This window comes from Chiloscyllium plagiosum, chromosome 30 (genome assembly GCF_004010195.1).
Source record: "Chiloscyllium plagiosum isolate BGI_BamShark_2017 chromosome 30, ASM401019v2, whole genome shotgun sequence".
NCBI classification, from domain to species: domain Eukaryota; kingdom Metazoa; phylum Chordata; class Chondrichthyes; order Orectolobiformes; family Hemiscylliidae; genus Chiloscyllium; species Chiloscyllium plagiosum.
The window spans coordinates 39,966,526-39,978,842 of NC_057739.1; the positions used below are offsets into that span (position 1 = coordinate 39,966,526).

The 12,317-nt window shown below is 41.0% G+C and overlaps 1 protein-coding gene across 5 annotated transcripts in view; it reads left to right on the forward strand.

The window, feature by feature from the left end:
- The window catches only part of kcnt1b (potassium sodium-activated channel subfamily T member 1b), a 416,882-nt gene that overhangs the window by 287,694 nt on the left and 116,871 nt on the right, over nucleotides 1–12,317 (forward strand). For all 5 annotated transcript variants that reach the window (XR_006316044.1, XR_006316045.1, XM_043720458.1 and 2 more), the window contains one exon: nucleotides 7,876–8,056. Coding sequence is in view for 3 of the 5 variants with exons in the window: in XM_043720458.1 (XP_043576393.1) it covers nucleotides 7,876–8,056 (181 nt within the window). In the remaining 2 variants the exon portion in view is untranslated. The remainder of the gene's footprint in view (nucleotides 1–7,875; nucleotides 8,057–12,317) is intronic.

The window sequence follows — 12,317 nt, forward strand, 5'->3', positions numbered from 1 at the left end:
TATTGGTCAGAGTATTGAGTACAGGAGTTGGGAGGTCATGTTGCGGCTGTACAGGACATTGGTTAGGCTACTGTTGGAATATTGCATGCAATTCTGGTCTCCTTCCTATCGGAAAGATATTGTGAAATTGAAAGGGTTCAGAAAAGATTTATAAGGATGTTACCAGAGTTGGAGGATTTGAGCTATAGGGAGAGACTGAATAGGTTAGTGCTGTTTTCCCTGGAGTGTCGGAGGCTGAGGGGTGACCTTTTAGAGATTTATAAAATCATGAGAGGCATGGATAGGATAAATAGACAAAGTCTTTTCCCTGGGGTGGGGGGATCCAGAAATAGAGGGCATGGGTTTAGGGTGAGAGGGGAAAGATATAAAAGAGACCTAAGGGGCAACTTTTTCACGCAGAGGGTAGGGCGTGTATGAAATGAGCTGCCAGAGGAAGTGGTGGAAGCTGGTACAATTGTAATATTTAAGAGGCATTTGGATGGGTATATGAATAGGAAGGGTTTGGAGGGATATGGGCCAGGTACTGGCAAGTGGGACGAGATTGGGTTGGGATATCTGGTCAGCATGGACGAGTTGGACCAAAGGATCTGTTTCTATGCTGTACATCTCTATGCTCTTTTATTATAGCAAAGGAGAAAGAAACCAAGAGACAGCTCATGCAGATTGACATTAAACCTACTTGGCTATCAGTTGCTTCCCCATCCAATCATCCCCCTTTGGAATGTGGTCTATCAATTCGGCCCCCTTTGAGAGTTGGCCAGAAAAGCTGAATTTGGAGCCAAGTTGATTTCACTAGAATGTGAGCACACTGTTTGCATTCATAAATGTTGATGGACATACAACATTAAAGGAATAAAAGTTTACAGGTTTAGTGTAAAATTAGATTTTTTGAATGTATAATTTTACTGTAAACTAAATAATTGCAGTTCCATGCCAAATGTATATCACTTATCACAATCGAAGAGAATCCCTGTATAAATGAGTTGGACAGTTTTTATTGAATCTCTACTCAGTCTAAAAATTTAACTTATAAAATGTATTTAATAAAGGTTTAAATAAAGGATAGTCGTGAGTACCATCTCTTATGACGATCTCCACAGAGACCTGTAACTTTTAAAAAGGAAATGTGAATTCTGAATGAATAATTTAAAGGAGTTGTACATCAAGTTTTTAAGCTCTTAAAACTTTTACTGAAACAAACTGAAAGCAATCAAACAGCAGTTCATAGATAATGTGATCATCTAAATTATAGAAAAACTTCCCCTGTTTAATCTTGGCCATGGACAAAAATCTCCTTCTACAGTTATTCTTTACTCTTCCCGAACGGATCCAATCTGATACTTAGCACCTGATGGTTTGCTTCTATCTCTGTCACTTTCCAGTTGGATAACATCCATTGCCCAAGATGGTTTTCGTGGTGTGGTTACCTCCAGCGTCCTTCCTCCAGTAAAATGTCAGCACATTTTCCAGCTTTGTTTTAACCTTCATGATCTTGGCCTCTTTATTCTGAGTGAGAGCTCTCACCTGCATATTGTGTAGAAAATAGAGATTCTCTACCTCCGTCACCCTTTTCTCTGTCTGTCTGTCAGTCTCTCTGTCACTCTCCTGCCCTCCCTCTTGTACTTCCTACAGGCTGAAATTCAGTGCTAATTCTAGGAAAAGCTGTAACCCAATTCTATTGGCATCCCATGGACTCCTGCCCTCCCAGAATACCTCTCTGTCGCAACATGAATCAGACGGCCTTGTATCCAGGTAGAAATAATAATAAGCTGTCTACTGGCCTCTGAATTCTATTCTATCTTGAAAGTAGATTAGCAGTTTTAAGTATAACCATTTACAAAACCTAACATTCCTGGGATTGGAGAGAAACAATTTATACACCATTAGCAGAAATGCCTTGCTCATTTTTTAAATAAAAGTGCATGTCTTGCTCATTCTTCCTAATAAATCAAACTTGGCCAATGTTAACCTTTAACAATTGAGCCACCCAAGCCTGTATTCAGACCACATTAGTCCTCTATTTTATATTAAATTGAAAAGATTATTTTTCTTATTCATTCACGTAATGAGGGCATGCCAGCATGTATTGCCCATCCCTAATTGCCCAGAGGGCAGTTAAGTCAGCCACACTGCAGTGGGTCTGGAGTCACATGCAGGCCAGACCAGGTAAGGATGGCAGATTGCTTCCCTTAAGGGCATTAGTGAACCGATGGGTTTTTCTCCAACAATTGACAATGGATTCATGGTCATTATTAAACTCTTAATTCCTGATTTTGAATGAACATAGAACATTACAGTGCGGTACAGGCCCTTTGGCTCTCGATGTTGTACCGACCTGTGGAATCAATCTGAAGCCTATTTGTCATACACTATTCTATTTCAATCCGTATGTATATCCAATGACCATTTAAATGCCCTTAACTTTGGCGAGTCTACACCCCTAATACTCTCTGAGTAAAGAAACTACTTGTGACATCTGTCCTATATCTATCACCCCTCAATTTAAAGCTATATCTCCTCGTGCTAGCCATCACCATCTGAGGAAAACGGCTCTCACTGTGCACCCTATCTAATCCTCTGATTATCTTGAATGTCTCAATAAAGTCACTTCTCAACCTTCTTCTCTCTCAGGAAAACAGCCTCAAGTCCCTCAGCCTCTCCTCATAAGACCTTCCCTCCATACCAGGCAACTTCCTCGTAAATCTCCTCTGACCCCTTTCCAAAGCGTTCAAATCCTTCCTATAATGCTGTGACCAGAACTGTTCGCAATATTCCAAGTGCGGCCGCACCAGAGTTTTGTACAGCTGCAGCATAACCTCATGTTTCCGGAACTCAATCCCTCTACCAATAAAAGCTAATACACCAAATGCCATCTTAACAACTCTATCAACCTGGATGGCAAATTTCAAGGATCTATGCACATGGACACCAAGATCTCTCTGCTCATCTGCACTACCAAGAATCTTGCCATTAGCCCAGTACTCTTTATTCCTGTTGTTCCTTCCAAAGTGAATCATCTCACACTTTTCCACACTAAACTCCTTTTGCCACCTCTCAGCCCAGCTCTGCAGCTTATCTATGTCCCTCTGTAACCTGCAACATCTTTCAGCACTATCCACAACTCCATCGACCTTAATATCATCCACAAATTTACTAACTCATCCTTCTACGCCCTCATCTTTGTCATTTAAAGAAAATTACAAACAGCAGTGGCCCCAAAACATATCCTTGCAGTACACCACTAGTAACTGAATTCCAGGATGAACATTTCCCATCAACCATCACCGTCTGTCTTCTTTCAGCTAGCCTCTAAATTTCTGATCCAAACCACTAAATCACCTTCAATTCCATGCCTCTATATTTTGTGCAATAGCTTACCATGGGGAACCTTATCAAATGCCATACTGAAATCCATATACACCATATCAATCGCTTTGCACTCATCCACCTGTTTGATCACCATCTCACCTTCAATTCCATGCCTCTATATTTTGTGCAATAGCTTACCTTATCAAATGCCATACTGAAATCCATATACACCATATCAATCGCTTTGCACTCATCCACCTGTTTGATCACCATCTCAAAGAATCCAATAAGGCTTGTGAGGCATGACCTACCTTTCACAAAGCCGTGTTGACTATCTCTAATCAACTTATTTCTCTCGAGATGATGATAAATCCTATCTCTTATAACCTTTTTCAACACTTTACCCACAACGGAAGCAAGGCTCACTGGTCTATAATTATCATGGATGTCTTTATTCCCCTTCTTGAACAAAGGATCAACATTTGCTATCCTCCAGTCTTCTGGCACTATTCCTGTAGATAATGTTAACATAAAGATCAAAGCCAAAGGCTCCACAATCTCCCCCTGGCTTCCCAGAGAATCCTAGGATAAATCCCATCTGGCCCAGGGGACTTATCACACTTTCCAGAATTGCTAACACCTCCACCTTGTGAACTTAATCCTGTCTAGTCTATTAGCCTCTATCTCAGTATTCTCCTTGACAACATTGTCTTATTCCAGTGTGAATACTGATGAAAAGTATTTGTGAGTTCAAATGACATCATCTGCTATGGCAGGGTCCGAGTCCAGGTCCCCAGAACATTACCTGTGTCTCTGAATTGACAGTCCAACGATAATACCACTAGGCCATTACCTCCCCTTTCCCCTCAAATACTCTGATCTTGTAAAATCTCACTTCTGTAGCATTTAATACTTGGCACTGGAAGCAAAACCTCCTCTTTGTTTGGCTGATTTGCCAGAATTACCACGTCACCAGTTCCCTAGTGTAACCTTTGTTCTTCAAGTCCAGATTTTGGCTCTTGATATCTAAGTGTCATGACAAAGGGCTGCATCTGAAAGAAAATGCAACAAATCTGACCTTAATGGTCTCTGAAAGCATAGAACGATTTACAGAAATTGCACTGCAGTATATAATGATTGTACACTACACAGCGTAATAATAGATTTTCCATAATTTAAATGGATGTGCCTGCAATCCAGATGCAGCATGTGATGATTAACCTTGCTTTTAAAACTCTGTGTTCGAGACAGAGTACTCCAAATGATACCTATCTGTGAAACAATTCAACAGCTTGATGAAGTGATAATATAAATCCCTGTTGCTGGCATTTTCTTTAGACTGAATGGAAAAGTTTTAAGACAACTGCAGAATCTCTTAGGTTTCTTGCTGAAAGATTTTGAGGTGCTGAGGCTTTGTCGTCATGCAGATAGTAAATGAAAACTGGTCTTTTTTTACAAAAATATCGAAACTAGGAGCAAGAGTAGGCCTTTGAGCCTGCCCCACCAGTCAGTCTGATCATGGCTGATCATCCAACTCAGTCTCCTGTTCCTGCCTTCACTCCATTCTCTTTGAACCCATTAACCCTAAGAATTATATAGAACTCATTCTTGAAATTATATCAAATTTTAGACCTCAACCACATTTTGTGGCAGAGAATGCTACAGGGTAGAATTTTATATTGGTTTTTAATAGGGTCAGGTGTGGAACACATGGTTAGACATTGTTAAGTGCATCAAGCTCCCTGTTTTTGAATGTGAAACAGGTGAATTTTCTTGTCTGCATTTTGGTTGGGTTAACTGTTACATATCTAACTGTACTACTCTTCAAATGACACTGACCAACATTTCTCTTACAACCAACAACACCAGAGGTTAGAGCTAAGACGTACTGCTGTGGTATGACTGTCAGAGAATGGATGCTATGTTTAACTATATGGCAATTATCACTGCACACCTCTTAGAGACAGAGGGAGACATTTTGTCAAAAAGTGATGAGGTGCTATGTAAATACAAGTAGGAAGATTTACCTTGAGCAGAATTACCTGTCATTTTCCAACCCATGTGCGTCATTTCAGCTTCTAAGAAAGCTTTTATAGAACAGAACATTAATTACTGTGAGATTGCTAGAGATGAGTGTTTTTTTTTTAACATGGCAGTATAATACCATAGGAAATTAGTAGGTGTTGGTAATTGTGTGGTTGCTACTCATTTCAGAATTCATAATGTATTTCATACTGTTCCACATGGCTTGCCTTGACTGTAAATTCTTCATAATTGTCATAACACTGATTCTAATAGCCCCTAATGGGGAGTTCAGCTTTCTACATTTTCACATTTATATATGTGCCTTACAGAATGACAAGCCTATTTTTGGTGAATCAGAGCTTTTCTTTGCTCTAAATAGTTTGCTTTTGTTTTAATTTCACATTAGGAAGTATCAGTGGTTGTGTTTTAAAATACATTTGGGAGTAGGGTCTGCTTGACTTGTAAGATTCTGTGGAATCCCCAGCTCAAGAATTTTACCAATTAATATAGTATTAGATTTAAGTGGACATTGCCTTATATTAGTCAAAGAAATTGAGATGCAAAATGAAAGAGTAAATGTCTTTGTCAAAATGAGTTAATAACTTCAAATGTATTCATTGGAATATGGAATGTACAGTTAAAAGGACAGACAATGGCCAATATTGGGAAGATCAGGATTGAACTTACGTGTCTTTGATTATTGTGATCATGGATTCATCACGGTTTTATTACATAATACAGACGAGAGTGTGTTATCAGTCTTTTGAGCTCATTTGCAACACACTCAGAAAGATGTACCAGTAGGATCAGTGTTTAAGCAGTTCAAAAAAGAGGTGGCTTAAATGTGTGCAATACAGTCCACAAACTTAGGACATCCTAAAGCTTTTCATTCGAAATGTAGTCCCTTTGAAATGTAGTCACTATTGTAGTTAGGAAATACAGCAGCCAAACTGCACCAAGCCAACTCTCAGCAAACAGCTTTATGATAATGACTAAATAATCAGAGTTTTTTTTATTTTCAGTTAGATTCGATGATAATAGGGACACAGCTGGGTTGGCCATAATATTTATTTAGGGAATATGATTGGCGGGAAGAAAATTATCTAACAGACTCAAAATATTTATAGTATGGCGAGCAATCACAATTTGTTGGCTAGTGGAGCTAAGCAGTGAGACCCAGTTGTTGTTGTGTTGCCATAGTCTTACCAGACCATAGGGGCTACTCTCTTATTAGCAAGAGAAGTGACTGTTAGTGATTTAACCTGAGGGCCACTAGACCTCAGGCAAGTCCTTCATGGTAACCCAAAAACCAGTGATGGGAATCAAACCCATGCTGTTCTCGTAAATCAATGATCCAGCCAACTGAGCTAAACCAATTCCCAAGACCTAGTTGATCTTTATTCAGAGCATGGAACACAGCTCAGGGATGGTAATCTACAATTGGTCGATGATTGCACTGTTGCTGCTACGTACACTGTGTACAGGTAAGATCATGTAATGTTACTGGATTAAGGAAAACAATGCTTCTCTGCAACATGAGCTCATTCCCAGTATCACAGCTGGAACTTAGTCAATGAAATCAATCTGGACTGATAACATTAATAATGGTGACTATGATTTACTCTCCTTGGGCATCACGTTTATTGTCTATCCCTAATTATCCTTGTGAAGGCCAATCTTATTGAACTGCTGCAGTCCATATGGTATAAACATTGAAACATGGAATGTAGGAAAAGGAGTAGGTCATTTGGCATCCTCCAGCATTCAATATGATCATGGCTGATCATTCAACCCTATTCCCACTCTCACCCCATACTCTTTGATCCCCTTAGCTCAAAGAACTATGAACCAGGGATATCCATTTGTATTTTTAGGGAGGGAGTTTCATGAAATGCCTCTCATTCAGAAGTGGTTTAGAATTCAGAGATGGTCATATTGAAGCTAAAATGTTAATGTATTTCTCTCTCTGCAGATGCTGCCAAACCTGCTGAGTATTTCCAACACTGTGTTTTTACTGATGCATCTCATGCAGTTTTCTCAAGCGCAGTTAAGGATGGGCAATAAATACTGGCTTTATTAGAGATTAATAAATAACAAACAAAAGGCTAGCTCATGATTTTATTGGGATAATGTGGGACCTGTACAAAATAAAGCCCTGGCTTGAATCCTAGCCAGCTGTAAGCCAACTCATCTTACATAGAGTGATGTCTTGTGGTTAACAGGCTCCTGTGCTAACACAATCATAATCAGGTCAGTGACTGTAGCTGGAAAGTCTAAATGTGTATTTTGAGTGTGGACAGGAATGGGGTTTTTTTGTGTGTGATGAAGCAATGCTTCCTGAACCCTCCTCCTGCCTAATTCTGCACACACACAATAGTCACATGGAGGTTGTAGGACAGCATTTCAGGTTTTTGTGCGATTGTTTACAGGAAAGCTGAAGTGAAAAAGGCAGAAAATGTTAAGATCGACTCCGAAGTTCAGCAGTTAACTCTAGTGCCTTGTTGAAATGCCAACCTTTAATTGCTCCATTTAACCTTACAGGACATGTGGAATCCAACACTTGGAGAGAGCAGGAGGCAACCTCAGCCTTTTCAAATCCCTCTACTTTTGCATCGTCACCTTCTCTACGGTTGGATATGGTGACGTGACTCCTAGGATCTGGCTTTCACAACTCCTCGTTGTCATAATGATTTGCGTTGCTTTAGTTGTATTGCCTCTCCAGGTAGGTGACAAGCCAGGCTGATGGGACATTCTTGCAAGCTTGCTGTTTATCTATTTGCTGACTTTATCAGTGCAAAAGTTTCCTGAAGGACAATAAATTGCTCGGTGTTATGAAGCATTCCTTAACTGAGAGGACAGAGTTTTCCTTCTGCCTGCACTCCATCAATGCTGTTAGAAGTACAGTCACCATACCCCTGCTCTCTCATTGGAGAGAGATGACTGGTGATGGCTTAGGCTGAGGGTCACTGTGCCTCAGGGGATGGGAAAGGTTCAGAAGGACAGTCTTTCATGGTAGCCACAGCCAGTGTGGGAATTGAACCCACGTTGTTGGTATCATTCTGCATTACCAGTCCAGCCAATGGATATGCACCATGCATTTGGGGTGAAATTCCAACTTTGGCTGGGCAGGCCTTGAACTGGTTTTCTACTGCATTACCCTTCTATCCCCACTTTCTATTGAACTGAATCTAATGGGGTACATAATGTGAGACCAATCCCTACCACTGCTTTGGGTCCCCTGCTACAGTGTAGTTTATCTCTTTTGAGGTTTCCAAGGCTTTTTCTTTCTACTCCTCTTCCCTTCATTTGAAGGGTGCATCTGACAGCAGCCATTGATTAACTCGATGGGTTAGCAACTCAGCCTGTAGGGAATTAAATGGGGGTGTTCTTTCAGATGATAAGCTGTTCCTGAGGCATGTTGTTGACCTGTATAATCAATGTAACATGCGCATCTCATTCACACGCTCCTTCTTGACTGACAATGTGGGCCGATACATCTGGAAATTCACTGTCTTGAAAAGTTGGAAAGGCTGCTGGTGAGGCAACACCTGGAGTACTGTGCGCAGTTTTGTTCTCCTTACTTGAGAAAGGATGTACTGGCACTGGAGGGGGTGCAGAGGTTGTTCACCAGGTTGATTCCAGAGTTGAGGGGGTTGGCTTATGAGGAGAGACTGAGTAGACTGGGCTTATATTCATTGGAGACCTAATAGAAACATATAAAATGGTGAAGGGAATAGATAGGATCGAAACAGGGAAGTTGTTTCCACTGGCAGGTGAAACTAGAACTAGGGGACATCGGCTCAAAATAAGGGGGAGCAGATTTAGGACTGAGTTGAGGAGAACGTTTTCACCCAAAGGGTTGTGGATCTGTGGGATTCCCTGCCCAGTGAAGCAGTTGAGTCTACCTCGTTGAATGTTTTTAAGGCAAAGAGAAGCAGTTGAGTCTACCTCGTTGAATGTTTTTAAGGCAAAGATGGATAGATTTTTGAACAGTAAAGGGGTTAAGGGTTATGGTGAGAGGACAGGTAAGTGGAGCTGAGTCCATGAAAAGATCAGCCAAGATTTTATTGAAGGCAGAGCAGGCTCAAGAGGAGAGATTAGATTACATTACAGTGTGGAAACAGGCCCTTCGGCCCAACAAGTCCACACCGACCCGCCGAAGCGTAACCCACCTATACCCCTACATTTACCCCTTACCTAACACTACGGGCAATTTAGCACGGCCAATTCACCTGACCTGCACATCTTTGGACTGTGGGAGGAAACCGGAGCACCCGGAGGAAACCCACGCAGACACGGGGAGAACGTGCAACCTTCACACAGTCAGTCGCCTGAGGCGGGAATTGAACCCGGGTCTCTGGTGCTGTGAGGCAGCAGTGCTAACCACTGTGCCACCAGATGGCCTACTCCTGCACCTAGTTCTTATGTTTTTAAGCTGATAGTACGGCAGCTGTTTTTCAGATACAAAGTGAAGAGTGCCTGAGCATTGGGTGTGGCGAGGAACCTGATCACATTGTCATTATGTATTGGAGGTGTTGTATCCAAGGGTTAATGAAGGCAGAATGATTCCACGCAGAGTCTTTGCCTGAAACAGACCCTTTGCTTAAGCAATAAGGGAGCGAGGATATGTAGCAGAGCTCATCCTGGCTCAACTCCAATACTGAAAGCTCCACCACCCTACACCCCCCCCAACTTCCTTCTGCTGCCCCCTCTCTGAAGCCCATCTCCTGATCACTTCTGCCCTCTCTGGAGAGTCATAGCAGCAGGACAGTCACCCAATATTGTAACCTTCCTCCCTGGCCAGCTACCTGGGCTTTTGGGGGAGCGAATTCCACAGATTCACAATCCTTTGAGAGAAATAATTTCTCCTCAACTCTGTTTTAAACCTGCTGCCCTTTATCCTAAAACGATGACCTCTTGTTCTAAATTGCTCCACATGAGGAAACATCCTTCCTACGTCATTTTATCAGCCACTTGGTGCCAGTGAAATCTCCATTTATACACAGCCCTGGCTGCAGCTTGTCAGTAACCAGGTGTGGGTGGCACGGTGGCTCAGTGGTTAGCACTGCTGTCTCACAGTGTCAGGAACCAGGGTTCGATTCCAGCCTAGTTTGTGCATTCTCCCTGTGTCTGTGTGGTTTTCTCTGGTTTCTTCCCACAATACAAAGATGTGCAGGTGAGGTGAATTGGCCACGCTAAATTGCCTGTAGTGTTCAGGGATGTTAGGTTAGTGCATTAGTCAGGGAAAATATAAAGTGATGGGGTAAGGGGATGGGTCTGGTGGGATATTCTTTGGGGGGGGTCAGTATGGACTTGTTGGGTCGAATGTCCTGTTTCCACACTGTAGGGATTCTATGATTCTTTCCCCATTGCCTGAACCAACAGCTGTCTAAACAGCATTTACAATGAATATCAGATTGCTTGCTTTTAAAAAGTGCAAGATCCTCCAATAAACCTTGGTTAATGTAACCCTGTTCCAATGGTCCTTGGTTTTCAAAAGAGTTGTTTTTCTATTTCAGTCCACAAATAAATATTTTGTTTTAAAGATGTGGCAGACTGTGTGAATCAAGCATTCGTCTGTTTCACTACTTAGTAACAACCATTCTGGAGTGGAAGAACATCATCTGTCCTGAGGGACAGTCTCAGAAACAGGAACAGACATATTTAGAATTAACTTAACGTGCCATTAAAATAAAACATGTATTGGTACTGTAGAATGAACCAACAGAAAATCACATGTGCAAGTCTAAGAACACTGGACTCCAGCTGGCTTATTTTTATTTATCACCTGTCTCAAGTCTCAAAATGTATATAAAGGAAATTCCTGACTGTTTCATTGAAGATACCTTTCAATCTTTAACTTACAAGATCATAAAATCATCAAGGCACAAGTTATCAATTTTATTTTTACTATTCTCAGCCATTAATTCTATCTAACTGTATTAATTAGATTAGTCTCAATCAAACAAATCCTAATTCTGAAAATGCTGCATTCCTATGCTCTGATAACGAATATGGAAAACTTCAAACCTCAGCTGAGACAATGAAAAGACTGATCTGAAATCATGAGTGAGGGATTAGTGAACAAATGGAAAGCTGGCAAAACACAGAAATTGTAGCTCATCACTACCAACATGTTTTTTCTCAGACGGACTCTCCATGTTTTGAAAAATAAGTAAATTAGACATTTGAGCATCTGGCAAGTAATGATGCAAGAAGAAATATCATTTTTTATCTCCCCTGGGTTTGACTGGAGCTCACTTTTGCATAATTATTTTGTTGCTTGAGCTAATTCTTTTCTCACAGTTCAATACCTGTGAGTGACTTGCCCAACTATTTCAGAGGACAGTTAAAGGTTGATCACATTGCTGTGGGTCTGGACTCACACATGGGCCAGACCAGGGAAGGACAGTTGTATTGAACCACATCCCCTCAAAATATTAGGAAGATAGCCTAGACTGTAACGATTCCTTATTTTAAAGGCAAATGTCAGGTGTTGCATTCCGGATGGAATTCGATTGGTCAATTTTTCCATCTTGAAGCAACATACACTATTCATACACATAGTTAAAATGCAGCAAAAGAAAGAACAAATTGGAATAACTTAAGTTTATTGGAAAACTTAACAGAATAATAGATTATTTGACTACCAAACCATAACTGGTCCAATATAGTAACATCCCATAAACACATCCTTGGGAAAGGCAAATTCCGTAAAATAGATTGTCTCACTGCCAAATTGCCAGTCCAGAAAAAACTCAGAGAGAGTAATATGGAGAGATGTATTGCACTTCCAAACCCAGCTTCAAGAGTCCAGCAATTGCTATTGAACAACCAAAACTAAACACCCTGGCTTTGTTGGAGCTTGACCTCACCTGTTCAGGCAGCTTCTATTGTTTTTAAGAAAAGCAATGCCTCATAAGTTGTTTACTTTATGGATTAAAATAGACAGCTGATCACTCCTCTTATAAAACCTCTCTTCA